Raw genomic sequence first — 17432 nt, forward strand, 5'->3', positions numbered from 1 at the left:
ACTACTAGGGGTAAGAATGACATATACACACCTAAATCTTATTATGCTACAGATCATCCTTTGCCACCTGCTTTTATGTGTCATATTCCTAAGACTATTGCAGCAGCTAACAAAGTCAAGGAATGGAGAGTTTCTTCAGTTGAAGAATACAATGCATTAATGGAAGCAGGTACATGGTTTCTTGTACCACCAGATGATGCACAAAATGTAATAGGCTGTAAATGGGGTTCAGACTTAAACGCAATCCTGATGGAAGTATCAACAAATTCAAAGCTAGATTAGTAGCTAAGGGCTTTCATCAGCAACCAGGTTTAGATTATGAGGAGACTTTTAGTCTAGTTGCAAAACCAACAACAATCAGAATTGTTCTATCCATGGCAGTTCAGTTTCACTGGAAAATTCATCAGTTGGATGTAAGCAATGCCTTTCTTCACGGTGACTTGCAAGAGAAGGTATTTATGACTCAACCTCCAGGCTTTGTGGATCCTAATAAACCGTCACATGTATGTTTGTTGCACAAAGCCATATATGGCCTTAAGCAGGCACCAAGGGCATGGTATGACAAACTCAGTGCTTCCTGTCCTCCTTAAAGTTTATTATTTCTACAACAGATACTTCTCTTTTTGTTCAGTAACCAAATTACAGTAGCACTTGTCTATGTTGATGACATTCTTCTCACAAGGTCTTCTCCAGCCTTTTTACAACATGTTATTGCTCACTTACAAAAGATTTTTCCTATTAAAGATTTGGAAGACTTGCATTGCTTACTTGGATTATAAATCAAGAGATCATCTCATTCTTTGTTTCTATGCCAAACAAAATATGCTAATGATCTGATACACAAATTCAAGATGGTGGGAAAAAGCCATGTCAAATACCTATTTCTGTTTCAACTAAACTCAGTGCTACTTCAGGTACTTTACTGGATAATCCTACAGAATATAGGTCTTTAGTTGGAGCTCTGCAATGCCTTACTTGGACAAGGCCAGATATTGCTTTTGCAGTTAATCTGGTTTTTCAGTTTATGCAAAATCCAAGGACTTAACATTTAGCAGCTGTAAAAAGGATACTGAGATATCTCAAGGGCACACTGAATTTTGGCATTACTTATTCAAAAGGCGGGTTTTTTTTGTTAGGCTTTTCTGATGCTGATTGGGAAGGTAGTATTGATGACAGGAGGTCCACTGGAGGGTATTGTATCTTTCTGGGTTCTAATATTATTTATTGGTCCTCAAAGAAACAAACAACAGTGGCCAAGTGTAGCACATAAGCCGAATATAGAACTCTAGCTTACAGTGCTGCAGAAATGGTATGGATTTGTTACATATTACAGGCTCTTCACTTCAACATTCCTCAGATTCCAAGATTAAGCTGTGACAATATTAGTTCTCTGTCATTGGCTGCAAATCCTGTTATGCACTCCCGAATGAAGCATGTTCACTTGGACTACCATTTTATTCAAGAGTTGGTTCAGTCCAAGTCTCTCGATGTCTTTTATGTTCATACTTTGGACCAGCTTACAGATATCTTTAATAAAGGTTTACACAGTCCTAGGTTTCTCTCTTTGTGATCCAAACTCAGAGTTTCTGCACCCATGAGTTTGAGGGGGGATAAAGACAGTCAAGTGAAAGAATGCCAATATGCAGAAGTGGTGAAGGATAAGAGTGTTTCTGTTATGTCACACATGAGAGTCACACATGTGCAACTGTATTAGCTGTCATTGTTATCTATATAAAGTTGTCTTGCAGCTTTGTCTGTAACTTTATCATTTTCTCTGATTAATCAATGTCTTGATGTTATCATCATTTTCACCATGTCTTTAAACAAGTGGTTTTTCTTTGTATGACGTAGTGGGGGTTGTGCAAGGCTTGACAAGCTGGCATAAAAACTATGTTATACTTTTATGAGATACTCTTTAGCCGACCCGGTACTTGCTACTGGAAAAGGATTTGGATTTGAAATTGGATTTGGCAAGTGGGTTAACATGAAATTTTAATGAAAACCCTGTCTTTTAATTTAGAGGTCACTTTTTGTGTTTTTTTCTTATATGAATTTGCTATTTATATTTTATACATGTGATTAGTTGTTCTGATGACATGTTCTATGTTGATGGATTTGAGATGAAATATCATGAATTTTGGTTAACCTCTAATGACATCATATGTTCACGCAAAATTATCCTTAATACCATGGACATTAAGTTTCAGAGCGAAAAGGACGATTTCATGGTATTAAGGATGGGTTTGATTTAGTCGAACTTAGATGGGGTATGATTTACAACTCTTAATTTGGGGTTTAGTTTTATATATTTTTCTATATATAATAGATGGTTTATGTATGTCTACCCAATGTGAAACTGTGCGTAGAAAAATTATTAGTGATTTATTTTTTCCTGTATTGGTCTAATTTAAATTGTTATCATATTATAGAGTTTTCAAGGAAGGGTTGGTTTGGTTGATCTCAGCAGACATTTCCATTCTTTAATTAATAAGGTATGACTTCAGTTAGTTTTTTTTTTCTTCTTCTCTCTCTATAGAATGTGAATTGTACCAGGGAAAATCTGAATTTTGATTTCCAGTAAATCCAGTTTGTATCACTTCATAAATAACCAATATTGATAAATATTCCTCAATTCGTATCGCGATAAATAAATTTATGTCATTTTATGTGAAGGATAGTTTATGGGTGTTTCAGTTTCCAGAAAAATGGTATTTAGTTTTTAACTATGTTATTTCGTATGTGAAACTCATTCAGTGGACTACTGTACAACAGTTTCTCGATTAATCCAATTTGGATTCTAATACTGCCAGAGCATTGCTCGGTCGAACTCACAAGTGTTGCTATCTCAAGCTTGTTGTCAAATTTAGTTGTCAAAACTATATCTTGATTTCTAATCTACAATTAGTTAAGTCTCGGATTAGGATATAAATGTAGTTGAGAAACTGTGGATCACGACAGTCATCATTGTGTTTCAAACATTTGAAGGCGAAGATCAACCGAAGCTTTTGGAGAACTTCATCAACAAAAGGTAAGTGAAGATTGAACCACCTATTTCTCAAGTTATATTCACTTTTCTATCATTGAGACGATGTCGCATAACTAATCAGACTAAGCTTAATGAACATTTGTTCATACTTGATGAATTTCGGTTAAGGACAATTTATTGTTCGGAATCAAAATCATGATTCAAGTTTTATCATTCGAAAATAGCCTGTAACGGTGATATGTGTCGTTGATGTTATTCGAGAATGTTTCGAATCGATTTATAGAGAAATATAAAACTACTATAGATTCAGATACAAGACAGTGTTATCAGTCTTACAAACTGGGAAAATTGTTATAAGCCTGAACCTGTATTACATGTACTCGTACACGTAGCGGAGTAGCTATATATTGACTTACAGATTTGTGGTACGCATATTCTTATGCACATCATGTGAAAATCTGTTTAACTCGTGAACCAGATCAGTATGCATACTCGTATGCAAACCATGTTGGAACTGTGGTTACGGAACCGGGGTTAATATCCAAACCGGTACACGCACCAAAATAGTTCAGTGTTCCCAAACTCGACTGTGTATCCAAACCGGTACGCAAACCAAAATAGTTATGTGAACCTCAGAACCGGTGATAGTCTTAAGATATCCATACCTGTACGCACACCTAAATAGTTATGTTAACTCCGGAACTTGGTTTGGCTCGTTATTTTACAAAACGGTACACGTACTATGACTGAATCGACTCACGAACGACAATGGTATTTGTACCTTGTACACCTACTAACCATGTCGATTATCTTCAAGTGCGATTAAATTATTTTTACAAGATAATTAACATTTGATTAATTCTCTAAAAACACCAGACTTATTTGATCACGTGATTATGACTCAAGGTTAATGACTCAAGGTTAATGACTCAAGTTTAAGCTTTTAAGTTCAAATCGGCTAGTTTCAGCTAATCACCTTGAACATAGTCTTTGTACATGGTTCGGTTACGGTTTCACCTAACCAGAGTGTATATCTTGTTTATGTAAATTAGATCCAAAGATTCATCTAACGTTGGATATTGATTGTTTGGTTCCAAAGCTATCTTAGCTTAAACCTAAAGCAACCTATACTTTGAATGTCTATAAAAGAGGAACTGCAGGCAACTTGGATCTTTGAATACCGACGCTACTTTTCGGTGTGTCCTAGTTTTATATAGGGTTGTGTTATTCCTAACCCTTTTAGTTTAGCGACTACAAAGACTTCACAGAGATTCGTGAAGCCAAATCCAGTTATCTTTCCTTGATAACTTGAGTATCCTGATCTTAATCGATTATTAAGCTTCTCACTTGATCAAGCTATATAGAAATCATCAAAGTTCTCTTCTTCTCAAACTTTGTTGATTCCATAGGTTTTGTACATATGAGGTGAATAATAATCTATGTTGCACTTCGGGTTGCATAAGTCCGGATTTTGAGGTTAGCTAGACTTTGTCTATTGCTATCGATTTCCACCACCTTTGATCAAACTATTTGATTGTAAAAGGAAACCATATATGAGATTAATCTGTGGGAGGCAGATTGGTTCAAAGTATTTAATTGAGTTGAAGCAACTCTTAGTTAGTGTGGCGTCAGCTAGGGGAATCAAATATCATCTTTAACTAGAGAATTTACATCAAGACTTGAACCTGCAGCTAGAGCTGCGAGAGATGTACCAAGAATTATTTAGATCTATTAACTCCTTGGCTGAGAAGGTAATTAGTTAACACCATATACACCACAATATCATGTACCACATGAGCAATCAGGCCATCATCTCAACATACCACCTTTGCCAATCAGTCATCTCTGTCTAATCAAGTGCCAAGCCAGATTGAAAACAATTTGAGACAAGAATTCAGAAATTTCAGTTCACTAGCTAATAAATTTCTTAAACCGAAAATGCCATCTTACCTTTCAAAGCCTGAATCATAACCCTTTTCATCTTCTATTAATAGATGTAAGAAATCTACACCTATGATTATGAGAAAGAAAGAAGAAAAAGGGAAAATCTAGAAAGTTAGATTTTTTGATATATTTTTCTTAAATATACGCTCAACATATTGTCAATCTTAAGTATAATTTTATAATGTTGATAAAGCCTTTATACTCTGATCAAGAAAATTCCTTGCAGAAGATTTTGAAGAAGACGACGAACGTGAAAATAAGAGATTTAATACAAATTATATATATTGGTCAAAGCAAGTCACGTGTAGTTTGACAAACGTAATAAGGAGCAAAAAAACATAGTTTGGACTCTGGAGGTCTGTATTCAACTACCTGCTTTTAACGTTATCTAATTATCAAGGTAATTGTTATGTCGTGCATTAGGTCATGCCAAAAAGATAATTTTCGTATGCATCCTCGAATTACACCCGTACTCCCCCACCAACTACACCATTCCAAAGCTTACCCTGTGTTCTATTGTCTAGTACAAAATATAATACATCCTTTTTCATCCATAGTGCGAGCGAAAAATATGGGGATCGATTCCCACTGGGGAAGGTCGGATCCCTTATTTTCTCTTCTCCGAGTAAGATGGAAATCATGTTGTTGGGACTTAGAGCAACTTTAGTGTTGTTGCTATAAGCCATATATGGCAACAAATCCAATCACACTCCTAGATGCTATAAGTCCCATATTTCCATATTCTCAAACCGGGTATCTATATATGAGAACTATATTTGACAAATCTCATATATAGCTTCACGGACTTATAAAGTGCATGGGCACCAGACGTTAACTTAAATTGCGTTGAACCCAAAGAAGGAGTTGAAGTTTACTTTTAATAGGACAACGTCTTTTAAGAATGCGTGTGGGTGAAACAAACTTAAAAAAACGTTTTCACAAACGATAGTTCTTAGTAGCAGCTAGCCTCAAACGTATTTTATGATTGCGTCTTAACTGGACGTAATTTATAACCCCTTATCATTGAACGTGTCTGTTAATCAAATGTAATTATACACAACGTGTACCCAACAAACAATTTTTTAAAACTCGTGGAACTATAGACACAATTATAAATTCCTTCCATACCAAACTCAACTATTAATACCGTTTGAGTTGGACGTATTTTTTGTTAACGTTTACGCGAAAATTATAATAATAAATACGTTGATATGTATCGCATTACGACCCATACCAATTTGCTAAGCCAAAAAAAATCATATATATGGCTTGAGAATTTGAGAATATAGTAACTCAACGCTGTAGTTGCTCGGCTGGATCAACAGTGGTGGAGCTGGTCTAGCTGGCTCAGGGGATGGACTCAGCTGTGCCGAATAAGAAAAAAACTATGTCGTGCCAAACAGAACCTAAGTGTTTGAAAATGAGATTATTCTTTTTCTTATTATGGAATGTAATGAAATTAGATAAGGAAACTTTTGATAGCTTTTACATGTATAAGAGCAACTGCAGTGGACGAGCAAACCTATAGTTATGGTCCAGGGACGAGACGCAACGGGACGGAGTAAAGACTAAAATCTGGACCAAAACCAAATTTCAGACCATATTTGGTCTGGGACCAAGACCAAAACTATATATAGTGGAGCGGAGGTATAATCACCGTTTGGCATCGGGCGTGTATATAATCTACGCCTGTTGTGAAACGTACATAAAGTCACCGCCCCATAAAGAGGCGTGTATATAAGTTACGCCCGGTTCAGGCGTTGATAAAATGTTCGCCCGTTGGGACGTTGCCAAAGTTTACGCCCCACGTCAGGCGTTCATAAAATTAATGCCCCATTCAGACGAAGATTATACAAACGCCCCAGCCCGGCGTTGATATTCTTAACGCCCCACGCCAGGCGTATATATAGTTAACGCCCCACGCCAGGCGTTTATATAGTTAACGCCCCAGACAGGCGTTGATATAATTAACGCCCCACGCCAGGCGTTTATATAGTTAACGCCCCAGACAAACGTTGATATAATTAACGCCCCACGCCAGGCGTTTATATAGTTAACGCCCCATCCCGGCGTTGATATAGTTAACGCCCCACTCCAGGCGTTTATATAGTTAACGCCCCAAGCTTGAGTTTAAAAAAAAAAATACTTAGACAAAATTGATTTTGAAATTTTTTTATACCGTTGGTAATTCGAACGTTGAAGAAAATGGAACGTTGGATAATTTGGAACGTTGGAAAGTTTGGAAGACATTTCGGAACGTTGAAAATTTCGGAAGAAACACCTATATATACACATGAGATCCTGTGACATTTTCCCACGACTAAATACTTCAAACTATCCACACCAATAAGAAGAAATATTGTTTCTGCTTTCAAATCAGTTGGAAAATTTTCACGGATTCGCTTACAATGGCACCAAGAGTAGCACGAGGTCCAAATTTTACGACAATCGAAGATGTAACAATGTGTAAAATTCATTTATATCTCAAGATTCTAGTGTTGGAACTGATCAATGTAAGAAAATATATATCTCGAGTCTGATAGCCGCGTAGCCGTGCATCCCATATCAGATGCAAGAACTTCTCTGTATGATTCCCATGGGCGCCATGTCACTTGTTCAGCAGTAAGCTTATTTAGTAAATCCCTACAACGGAAAATATCATTTGTATTCTTCGGTACATTCCATTTAGAAGATACGGGCCATTTTTGTTTTGTACTCGCCTCTGGGATTTCTGGTCGACATATGCCCAGGTATTCATACCCCCAAAACTACTCCATCAAAATAATTAGCCAATTTAATAACTTAGCAACAAAATAAACAATGAGAGGAAAAATAACTAGATTGAAAGAATACCTCTAATACTTGGAATGGACCACATAGTGCCTTCTGTCTCCTCCCAGATAAACGGAGTGCCGCATACAATTTCGAAAACGCAGCACCACCCCAGTCATACGTGGATACTACATCAAGATTTTCAAAAGCAGCTAACCATCCGGCATCAATATAAGTCTTTGCATTAGAAAAGAAAAAATGTCCCAAAACATACATGAAAAAGACAATTGCTACTCTATGAGCAAGGGTGCTATCATTTTGAGCCGCAACCAACTTGAAATGCAAAAATAAAAAACAAAGAAAATGATGAAATCATTGATGGAAAGAGAAGACGATGAGTTCATGGAGCAATTTTTTGTACATGGAGAACCAAATGCAGTAAACAAGGTTTAATTTTTAACTCAAACTTATTTGTTTGGGATAATATAGATCTCTAAGCTTATTATTGAATATGATTACTTCAACTTATGCTCAAATCAATGTTAAATTTTCAGGTTCAATTAACATATCCACTGCCTGATCATCGATATTATGTAAATTCTTTGACGGGCCATGAAGATATAGTTACAGCTTTGTGTTTCTCATCCGATGGTCAGAACTTGGTTACAGGTAAAACTACTGCTTATTTTTGTCTCACTTGTTGAATAAAGTTTTTACAATCTAGGGTTTAGGAATAAAAAACTCTGATCTGGTTCAACTATGTGCAATGTTACCTGCAACTGTGAATTATAGGAAACCATGGCTGAGTTGATTAAGTACTACTGTAATAGACCATATTCAAAAATAGGAGAGTTGCTTTAGGTATTAGAGATACTGTTAAGACTCTCTGTTGATTTAATTTCGCCTGAGAAAGATGACCCTCTATGACAATGCACATGCTTTTAGAGCACGTCAAGTTGAATCCCGGTCTCAAATCCTTTTGTTTTGAACTCTTTCCTATCCGAGACTTGTTAGAAAAAAGATTCAAAAGACCCTTGTGATTCTAGAGGAGCAACTTGAACTGGAAAGTTGCTTTAACTATCCTTAATGTTACAAGTGGCAATTAGATTGATACAAAATTCTAATGAACTTAGGGAACTAGCATCCAATGTAGTGCAGTTAGATGATTGCAAGTGCATTTAGTCTGGACCTTACACTAGTGGTGCACATGAAACCTAATCAATAGGATTGGAATGTCCCAGAAAAATTGATGTCAGAACCCCTGATTAACTCGAATTGAAAGCTCCTTTAAAGAAAAATAACCCCAGAAATAAAGGTGCGGTATGGACGGCTAAACACAACATTAGGTTCCGCATACCAACGCATTGTTAAGTGTAAGCAATTTGGATTGCAATCATATAACTTACCCACACAAAAAGGAGAAAAAAAACTGCCTTCTGAACACCACCCAAAGAAATCCGAAGCGTATGACTTTTGAAGATAAAATGGTCTGGGAAACAAGGCATTCTTTGCCTTCGGAAATATACGACTTTACTGGCGTTCCTTGTATGTTTGAATTTTGATAGATCAGATCCTTCAGTGCAAGTTAGGTCCTCAATGCAGGCTAGGATCTTCCACTTCGTTGGGGATCACAATGGCAAAAGCCTGAGTTTGCTGAACCATTTGTGAGGTGACTCTCAATTGTGATTTACCTGGACACAGCTACCTAAATTACATACATGATCATATAGGGAATGTTGGTCACCTTCATGTTCCTTTGATTGGTTTAGTAACTTCAATATTTTGATATGACTGACGAATCCTCAGTGAGGATTTCATCTTAAACTTCGACTTAAACTTCGACTGACGAATCCTCAGTGAGGATATTTCTGTTATCCCACCATGTTAACATATTGGTTACTTTTGTTTACAGGTTGTCTGCTGATGGGGTTGTCAGGGTCTACAAATTGGATAATGTTCAGAGTCCAAGCTTCAAGTATGTAATTTTACAGATATTGTTACAAATTTATTACGAACTCAAATAATCATCACGAAGTTGATCAGTTAGATTTTTTGTTACCCGTGCTGCAGATCATTAAAAATTCCCTTACCAGCTGGAGGACAAGCAACAGCAGTTGCTTTCTCTGAAGCGTCTGTTGTTGTGGCAGCTCAATATGGTTCTGGTTCAAATTTATATCTGTATGGTGAAGGAAATTCAAATACCGTGAAGCACAGAAAGCATGAGCAACCCAAACTTCCTGGTCTTGAAATGAAATGGGTTCGCACGAAAGTCCATCAGACAATGGCTATTGTGACTCTTGCTGGAACTACTGCCAGTTATGACACTTCTGGCGGGAGTCCATTTATTGTTTCGTGTTCAGAAGGTAGTGATATCATCCTTTGGAATGGAAAGAGTGGGAAGATTTTGGGAGCCACTGACACAGACCAGCTCAAAAACAGTATGGCCACAATATCCCCCAATGGGAAGTTAATTGCCTCTGCAGCAGCTTCTTCGGCAGACGTGAAAATATGGGAGATTATATTTACTAAGGCTGGTTCAGTAAAAGAAATTACAGGAGTTATGCAGCTGAAGGGTCACGAGAGTGCGGTGACTTGGTTATGCTTTTCATCTAATTCAGAACAAATCATAACAGCATCTAAAGATGGTACCATAAAAGTATGGAATATTAATGTTCGGTATGATTTTCATCAAGACCCGCAGATTGTAAAGGTGTTCCCAATTCCACTTCATGACTTAACAGGGGCCACCTTGCACTATGATCATCTCGATATTTCGCCTGATGGAAAAATATTGGCTGCCACCCATGGTAGAATACTACAATGGCTATGTGCTGAAACCGGAAAGGTTTTGAACACCGATTATGAGGCACATGCTGGTATGTACGTTCTATCATTTCTTACCTCTCTTGTCTATTTATGCTTATGTGAACTTTTTCTCGTTACCATTTACCCATCCATCTCTTAACTCAATTCTGTGGTAAACCTCATCCTTCCTGCAGGAAAAATCATGGCCATTGCTTGGGCACCAAAGAAAATTCGTGTGGGTTAGTAAAGCTTCTTTCTTCTTCTTCTTTCGATCTCCAAGTTCTCTTTTCTAGTTTGATCTTACATCCTGGTTCATTTTTTCTGCAGGACGTGACCACAAGATGGTTTTAGCCACAGCTGGTGCTGACAAGAGAGTGAAGATTTGGGTGGTTCCAGTTGACCCACCACATGAAAACGCCTAGGATGCACAGTAGATGGGCGTCAAACTTTCCAATATTCCCCTTAGAAACCAGAGCAACTGGAAGAAACAAAAGCTGCAGAAATGGAATGGGAATGTTTTGTTTGAAGGGGATTATCAGAGTGTCATCATTGGTTCCCTTTCTAAAGGTGAAGTGGTACTGGCATATCTTGCAATGTAGATGCCTTCTTAACAGTAGACCTAGTTAGTTTTGTAATTATCTTAACAGCATAGTTTAGCAAAATGTATAGCTGCTAAAACAGTTTTCATCTTAACAACATAGTTTACTTGGGAGTCGCCATCTTATCATTTATGTTCTGAACTTGTTAACACATCGCCTAATTCTAAGAAATCGGTATACTTCCCACATGCCCATTCTTCCTGGATTTTAAAGATTAGTATCTGTTCACCTCTTTTTCTAAAAATAAATAAAAAATTATTCACAGAACAAACAATTGAATTGATCATTTACACATTTCACCAATTTAAGGGATTTGAATTTTTCTAATTATAAAATCCCAAATCATCACAACTCCAATTACAAGATATACAAATTCATAAAATTAATTTTTGAATTGTAGTTTATTTTCTATTTTTTTTTTATTCTAAATATTTTCTAAGTGGATTAGGCCAGGAAATTTTTGAACCATTGAACAGAGTCCTTAGGGTACCTCTTCTTGAGCTTGTCTCTGTAATCCACATAATATAAACCAAATCTTGAAGTATAACCTGCTGCCCACTCCCAGTTATCCAACAATGACCATACGAAATATCCCTTCACATTGCAGCCATCTTCCCTGCATTTTCACCAATATACACATAGTAGGCGTATTAGGCTTCACACTCTGAGGACAAGTGAATGAACGGGACACTGTGGTCAAGAATGGACTTACTTGATAGAGGCTAGTAAGCTAGTGAGATAGTCATTGTGGTATCTGATTCTTTTCTCATCCTTCAGAGCATCTTTAATAGATTTAAAGAAATCATTGGAATCGTCCATCCCTGTCAAACCAATGATGCACCCATTTTGTTATGCTTATAGCTTTGTTTCAGGATAAAAGAACAGATCCAAGACATCAAGTTATGTTATCATATTCTTATAAAAAAAGAAAAAGTATTCTTACCATTTTCAGTGATGAAAACCACAGGATTCCCGTACTTTTGTTTGACGTAATTCATCAAGCTTCTAATCCCACTTGGAACGATATACAACCATATCGATGACGCCTATCCAGTGGCACAATGATCAATATAGTTACATAGAACTGGAAACGAAACATATAAATTCTCAAACTTAGTAGTTTTGCTCACCTTGTCTCCAATTGCCTTCCCACTTCTGAAAGCTGAAAATGGTAACAAAGTAAGTACTATATAAGAACTTATCTATCTACAAATATAATGCACCCAAAAATTTGTGAAACAAGAGAATCTGCGAGTTCTGGGGATGTTTCGAGTGAGAGGAACTTACGCAAGGTGATGGCTCCCGAATCTGCCAAGGTGTCATTCAAAAGAATATCGATCAAATTTGTCGAATTGTTCTTTGCATAATATGTTGTATAGTGATTTATCCCAACAAAATCCAAAGAGCCCTTAACTAATGCAGCCTCAGCCTTTGAAAATTTCGGCAACCGACTTCCTGCTCTAGTTCTCATTGAGAGAGGATAATCCCCAAAGAACAATGGATCCATGAACCTGCAGTGTTTAATAATCACAAATAAGACAATGCTCAATTTCATTATGGAAAACACTTAACACCAGTAGAAACGATGTTCACTGAAATGTGAAATAAATTGCCAAGAAAAAAGTTTACCATCCAAATTGAAAATCTTGAGCTCTTTGTGTAGCTTCAATGTCCTCCTTAGAGTTCGTTGCTGGTTCATACCACATTACATCGAACGCTATTCCAACCAATCCGTGTTGTTTAGACTGCAGTTATCAAAGAAGTTGGTTTGATGAAAACATATTTGGTGAAGAAAAGATAAAATGACATTTAGTTACCTTGTATTTTTTTCGGTATATGTTGGAAACAGTGGCATGAGACAGAAGAACATTGTGTGCAACAATATAAGGCTCAGTACCAGAATTTCCTGCTCGGCAAAACAAATGGAGAAGGATAGAACACCGGCCGGGCGCTTGAAGACCAACATCATAACCTTGGATAGCGAATGTATGTGGCTCATTGAATGTCATCCAATGCTTCACCCGATCACCGAAACTCTTAAAACACGTCTCAGCATAAACAGCAAAATCATTTCTGCAAACAATTCAAGGAGTTCCGTCGCATCATTGTAGGTTTCAAATATTAGAGAATAATGAGCAGAATGGAATTTTAAAGCAGTACTGTACATGATTTGCGGATCAAGCCATCCGTTATATCTGTCTTCTAAGGCTTGAGGGAGGTCCCAATGGTAGAGTGTTACATATGGTTCAATTCCTTTAGCGAGCAACGCATTGATTAGATTATTGTAGTGGTCAATCCCAGCCTTGTTTATTTCACCAGTTCCATCTAAAAACATTAAAAATTTACTAATTAAATCTTAAGGGTTTTATAAAAAAATTTCGCAGGAAAAAGAACAATGAAGGTTTTATTTACTGGGATAAATTCTCGACCACGCGATAGAAAATCGGTAAGCGTCCATTCCCATGTCTTTCATCAGTTGTATATCATCCTGCAATGAGTAAAAATTTCACTTAATACCAAATTTTTTGTTGCAACTTAAGAAGCAAACAACAGACTAGTAAAGTTGAAATGAGAGAGCTTACAGGATAAAGGTGGTACTGATTGACAGCAATATCGGCATTACTAAAATCAATTACCTTACCTGCAAATCATATTAAAGCTGATTAGTTTACCTAAAACTCAATGGAAAATTTAAAGCTAAATTCTCATAATGCATTATCCTAGTGTCTCAGACGTCAAACGTCAGACGGGCCTGGGTTGATGATCAACCAAAAAAAAACGGAAAATAAATAATTAGAAGAAGACAAAACAAGAAGGAAACGTCTACATCTAAATACCGCTTTCTCCTGCACCAAAAGAAAACATCGAACACAAGGAGGAGAAAACTTTACGATAAAAAATTCTTAGTACGTATACCAACTGCATTTATACTATACGGATACAAAACAAGTAGAAAACCTTGCGTTACGTACAATAAAAAATCCTCATCCACTTCCCATGCTGGCTAGCTTGGTACGTAGGACTCATGGGCAAATAGCTAAAGCTTAATGAGGTAATAAATTATCACTTTCAATAGCTAGCTTACTCTTTGGTTTAGTACAAGAAAATTTCTCCATCATATATACACGTCAAAGGCACCACACAAAACAAAAATGAGCTGGTTGCTTTAGCTTTTCACACTAAAAAGGCCAAAAGCAATCCGACCACTAGACGAGGAGAAGTTATTCTGACCAATGTTTGGACAAAATTGAAAATTAAATATTCTGGTATTACATGACAGTATCGGGAACAAGGAAAATCAGAGCCCCATCCTACCGACAATTTCACGGACTTAAAACTAAAAGTTAAACCTAATTTCTAGTCCAGCGGATGGTTTATATGCGCTAGATAACCGAAATTAAATTACTAGTATTACCGAATGTGTGAGCAAAACTGTCCCAAACAGTGGCTCCCCGACCATCCTCTTTCACTGCTCCTTCATACTTCAAAAACAAACAAACCAAATCAGATTAAAAAGCAAAAGTGAGAGATTTTTCATTTACACAACCAAAATGATGATGAAGAAACAAAATAGAAAATGTATCATGTTAGAACCATCCCCACAAATTCATAAGAGAGAGTAAAATTACATACTTGGTATGCAGATGAAGCAGTTCCAAAAACAAAACCTTTTGGGAAACTTTTCCTAGTTATATTCTCTGCGGAAGAACAGCTTTGGATCTGATAACAAACTAAAACTAAACCCAGGATTATTCCTATTAATTCTCTCAACACCAACATTTTGTGTATCCGTGTGTGTCTATCAGGGAGAGAGACTATTTATATTAGAAAAAAATATGGCTGAGCAGAAGAATGCCACTATATATATATCTGTATATAAAGGAGGAAGTGGAGAAATGGAGTGAGGAGAAAGAAAGTGGGGTTGTTGAGAATTAATTGGAGAGAATATGGAAGGGTTGTGTAGTGGTACTACAAATGATGAAGGATGAGATAAAAAAGAGAGAATAAATTCAACCAACAAGCAGGTTCACACGTTTTCTTTTGAATTTAAGGTATGGATATAGAAATGTTGTTGGACTCTGATTGCATTGTTTGCAATTTGCCATGCTTGAGTCTAAAGGTCAATTCGAAGTTCCCAATTCTTTTCATATTTGCATGGTACTACTTTCACATGGCATGAACTGGATTATCCATTTGCTTTCTTGTTTTTCGTGAGCTTGTTGGTTTTATATGACCCGTGAATCGTGATACTATCTCGAACTCTGTTTCCCCGTGGATGTGTAATTCATTCATTTTAGAAACATTGTGATGATGGAAGTGTTTCTAGTTTAGGTACTGTTGCACCATAAATTTGTTCATAGGAGTCTTACTTCGTGGGTTGTTTTCTTTCAAAGAATTTCTTGTAAGGCTAAGCCCTATTGGTTAGATTGAACTGCTAGATTGGCCAAAAAATGTTTCAAATCAAGAAAAAAGTGTGGCCTATTTATTAATACTAGTTCTCTCTCCTAGCATTTGCTCGCAGTTGAAGTAGCAGCGAGATTAAAGCGCTGAATGGTTCAACGCTCAAAAAGTGACATTTACGCTGAATGGTTCAGCGCTGGGAGATTAATTTTTTTGATCTAACGGTTGAGATTTAAAGCGCTGAACCAAACATCGCTGGACAATGGTCCAAGATGACGTGGACTGCTAATCTAGCTGCTAGATTAGCGCCTCATAGGACTTAAGAGGTTGCTCTATCTGACGTGGATTGCTAATCTAGATGCTAGATTAACACCCATAGGATTTAGCTTAAGTTGCTTGGCAGAAAACAACGTCACCAAAATCAAGGGGAGGAATTGGTATCAAAAAACAAAAAAGCTTATGAATAAAGCTTTACATTGTAAATGAGTTTGGAGATACGGGCAGGAAAAAAAGGCGTCATGGAGACAACTTATGTTAGAGAAGTTTGGAGGAAATCATGATTCTTTCTTTCCAAAAGAAATTACAAAAGCGGTGGGTCGTAGTCTTTGGTCTGGTATATTAAAGGCTAACAATCTGTGAAAGATAATACATGTCTCATTCTTATAAGTGGCAAGAGTATTGATTTCTGGACTGATAAATGGATTGGTAATGACACTTTAAAGAACAGATTTCCTAGAATATACAAAATCTCTAGAACTAAGAAAGCAATTGTGGGAGAAATGATGTCTGATGCTGGTGCTTGGAATTTCAGCTTTAGAAGAAGTTGGGGGATATTGCTGAGATGCTATAGATTTTAGGGGAGATAACAGCTTTATCTGATGAGATTATAAAGGATCACAGAAAGTGGCAGTATGGTTCGGATTTCTCTGTTGCAAACTGCGACGCCTCACTAGATGTTGATGGATTGATGGTCTTCCCTCATAAACAGGTATGAAACCCTAAAGTACCTTTAAAGGTTTCATTCTTAGTCTGGACAATGTGTCATAATGGAACTCCATCACTAATGGTATTACATAGAGCTGGCAGGGTACAATCAAGTATGTGTCTGTTATGTGGCAATGAACCTGAGACGCAAAATCATCTTTTCTTGCAGTGTACGTAAACAAGAAAACTTTGGCATTACTTCCTTGACAGTCTTAACTTGCTATGTTTTCTCTCACACTGTCAAGAAAAATATGTGGGAGTGGGGAAGAAGGAAGAAAGCTAAGAGGTTTATGCAACAACAATGGAGCTTATTACCTTTTGCCATCTGGTGGGTTGTTTGGAATGAGAGGAATTGCAGACTTTACAAGGGATTTAAGAGGAACTTTGATCAACTTATTATCTCAATGAAGTGTACTATTTTTAGCTAGGCTATAAACACCAGTATTTTTCATGGTTTTTCTTTAAGTACTCTGATTTGTAACTGGGATGTTGTAGTTACCAACAAGTAGCTTAGCTCTATTTTTGTTTCACCTATCTTTCATCGTTTTGATGAAATTTAGATCTTTATAAATTTTTCCCTTTCGCTCTAAAAAAAAAGAAAAAGTCTTGTAACTGAACAACCTATAAGTTCGCGAAATTAGCTAGAGTTTTCACTATTGGGTTCTAAGTCTGATAGCATGAACTGAAGATGTATCATCTGATTCAGAAGCGTACTTTCACGATGATCTAATCGGAATAACAATCACAATTCAATTATTCTAATTTTGATCTTGAATTGGTAATCTGGTTTGTACAGTTAGGTTTCCTTGTTTTTTTCATAAGTCAGTCAATGAACAACAACTTGAAAGAATCAGTCTCGAGATAATAATGTTCAAGGTGTAATTTCTATTAATGAATCAGCTTATTTACATTATGAGTCTTTCTGGCTATACATTATGCAA

General features: G+C 36.7%; 2 protein-coding genes across 2 annotated transcripts; one reads left to right on the plus strand and one right to left on the minus strand.

The window, feature by feature from the left end:
- Window positions 1–374: 374 nt before the first annotated feature.
- LOC113306160 lies at window positions 375–11327 on the plus strand. The gene is made up of 9 exons (XM_026555132.1): window positions 375–503; window positions 612–682; window positions 904–1012; window positions 1137–1208; window positions 1334–1554; window positions 9615–9677; window positions 9773–10578; window positions 10702–10746; window positions 10835–11327. The coding sequence occupies exons 1-9, from the start codon at window positions 375–377 to the stop codon at window positions 10927–10929; spliced, it is 1611 nt and encodes a 536-aa protein (XP_026410917.1). The 3' UTR covers window positions 10930–11327.
- A 34-nt stretch (window positions 11328–11361) lies between these two features.
- Window positions 11362–15088, minus strand: LOC113303395 (beta-glucosidase 40-like). Its single transcript, XM_026552427.1, has 12 exons — window positions 14740–15088; window positions 14522–14588; window positions 13689–13747; window positions 13519–13594; window positions 13272–13431; window positions 12924–13179; window positions 12736–12851; window positions 12394–12617; window positions 12237–12268; window positions 12050–12152; window positions 11819–11927; window positions 11362–11722 (listed from the first exon to the last, which is right to left on the minus strand). Exons 1-12 carry the CDS (start codon window positions 14884–14886, stop codon window positions 11551–11553), a joined length of 1521 nt encoding a protein of 506 aa, XP_026408212.1. The 5' UTR covers window positions 14887–15088; the 3' UTR covers window positions 11362–11550.
- Between the last annotated feature and the right edge of the window lie 2344 nt (window positions 15089–17432).

Source organism: Papaver somniferum, chromosome 8 (genome assembly GCF_003573695.1).
Source record: "Papaver somniferum cultivar HN1 chromosome 8, ASM357369v1, whole genome shotgun sequence".
In the NCBI taxonomy this organism is placed as follows: Eukaryota; Viridiplantae; Streptophyta; class Magnoliopsida; order Ranunculales; family Papaveraceae; genus Papaver; species Papaver somniferum.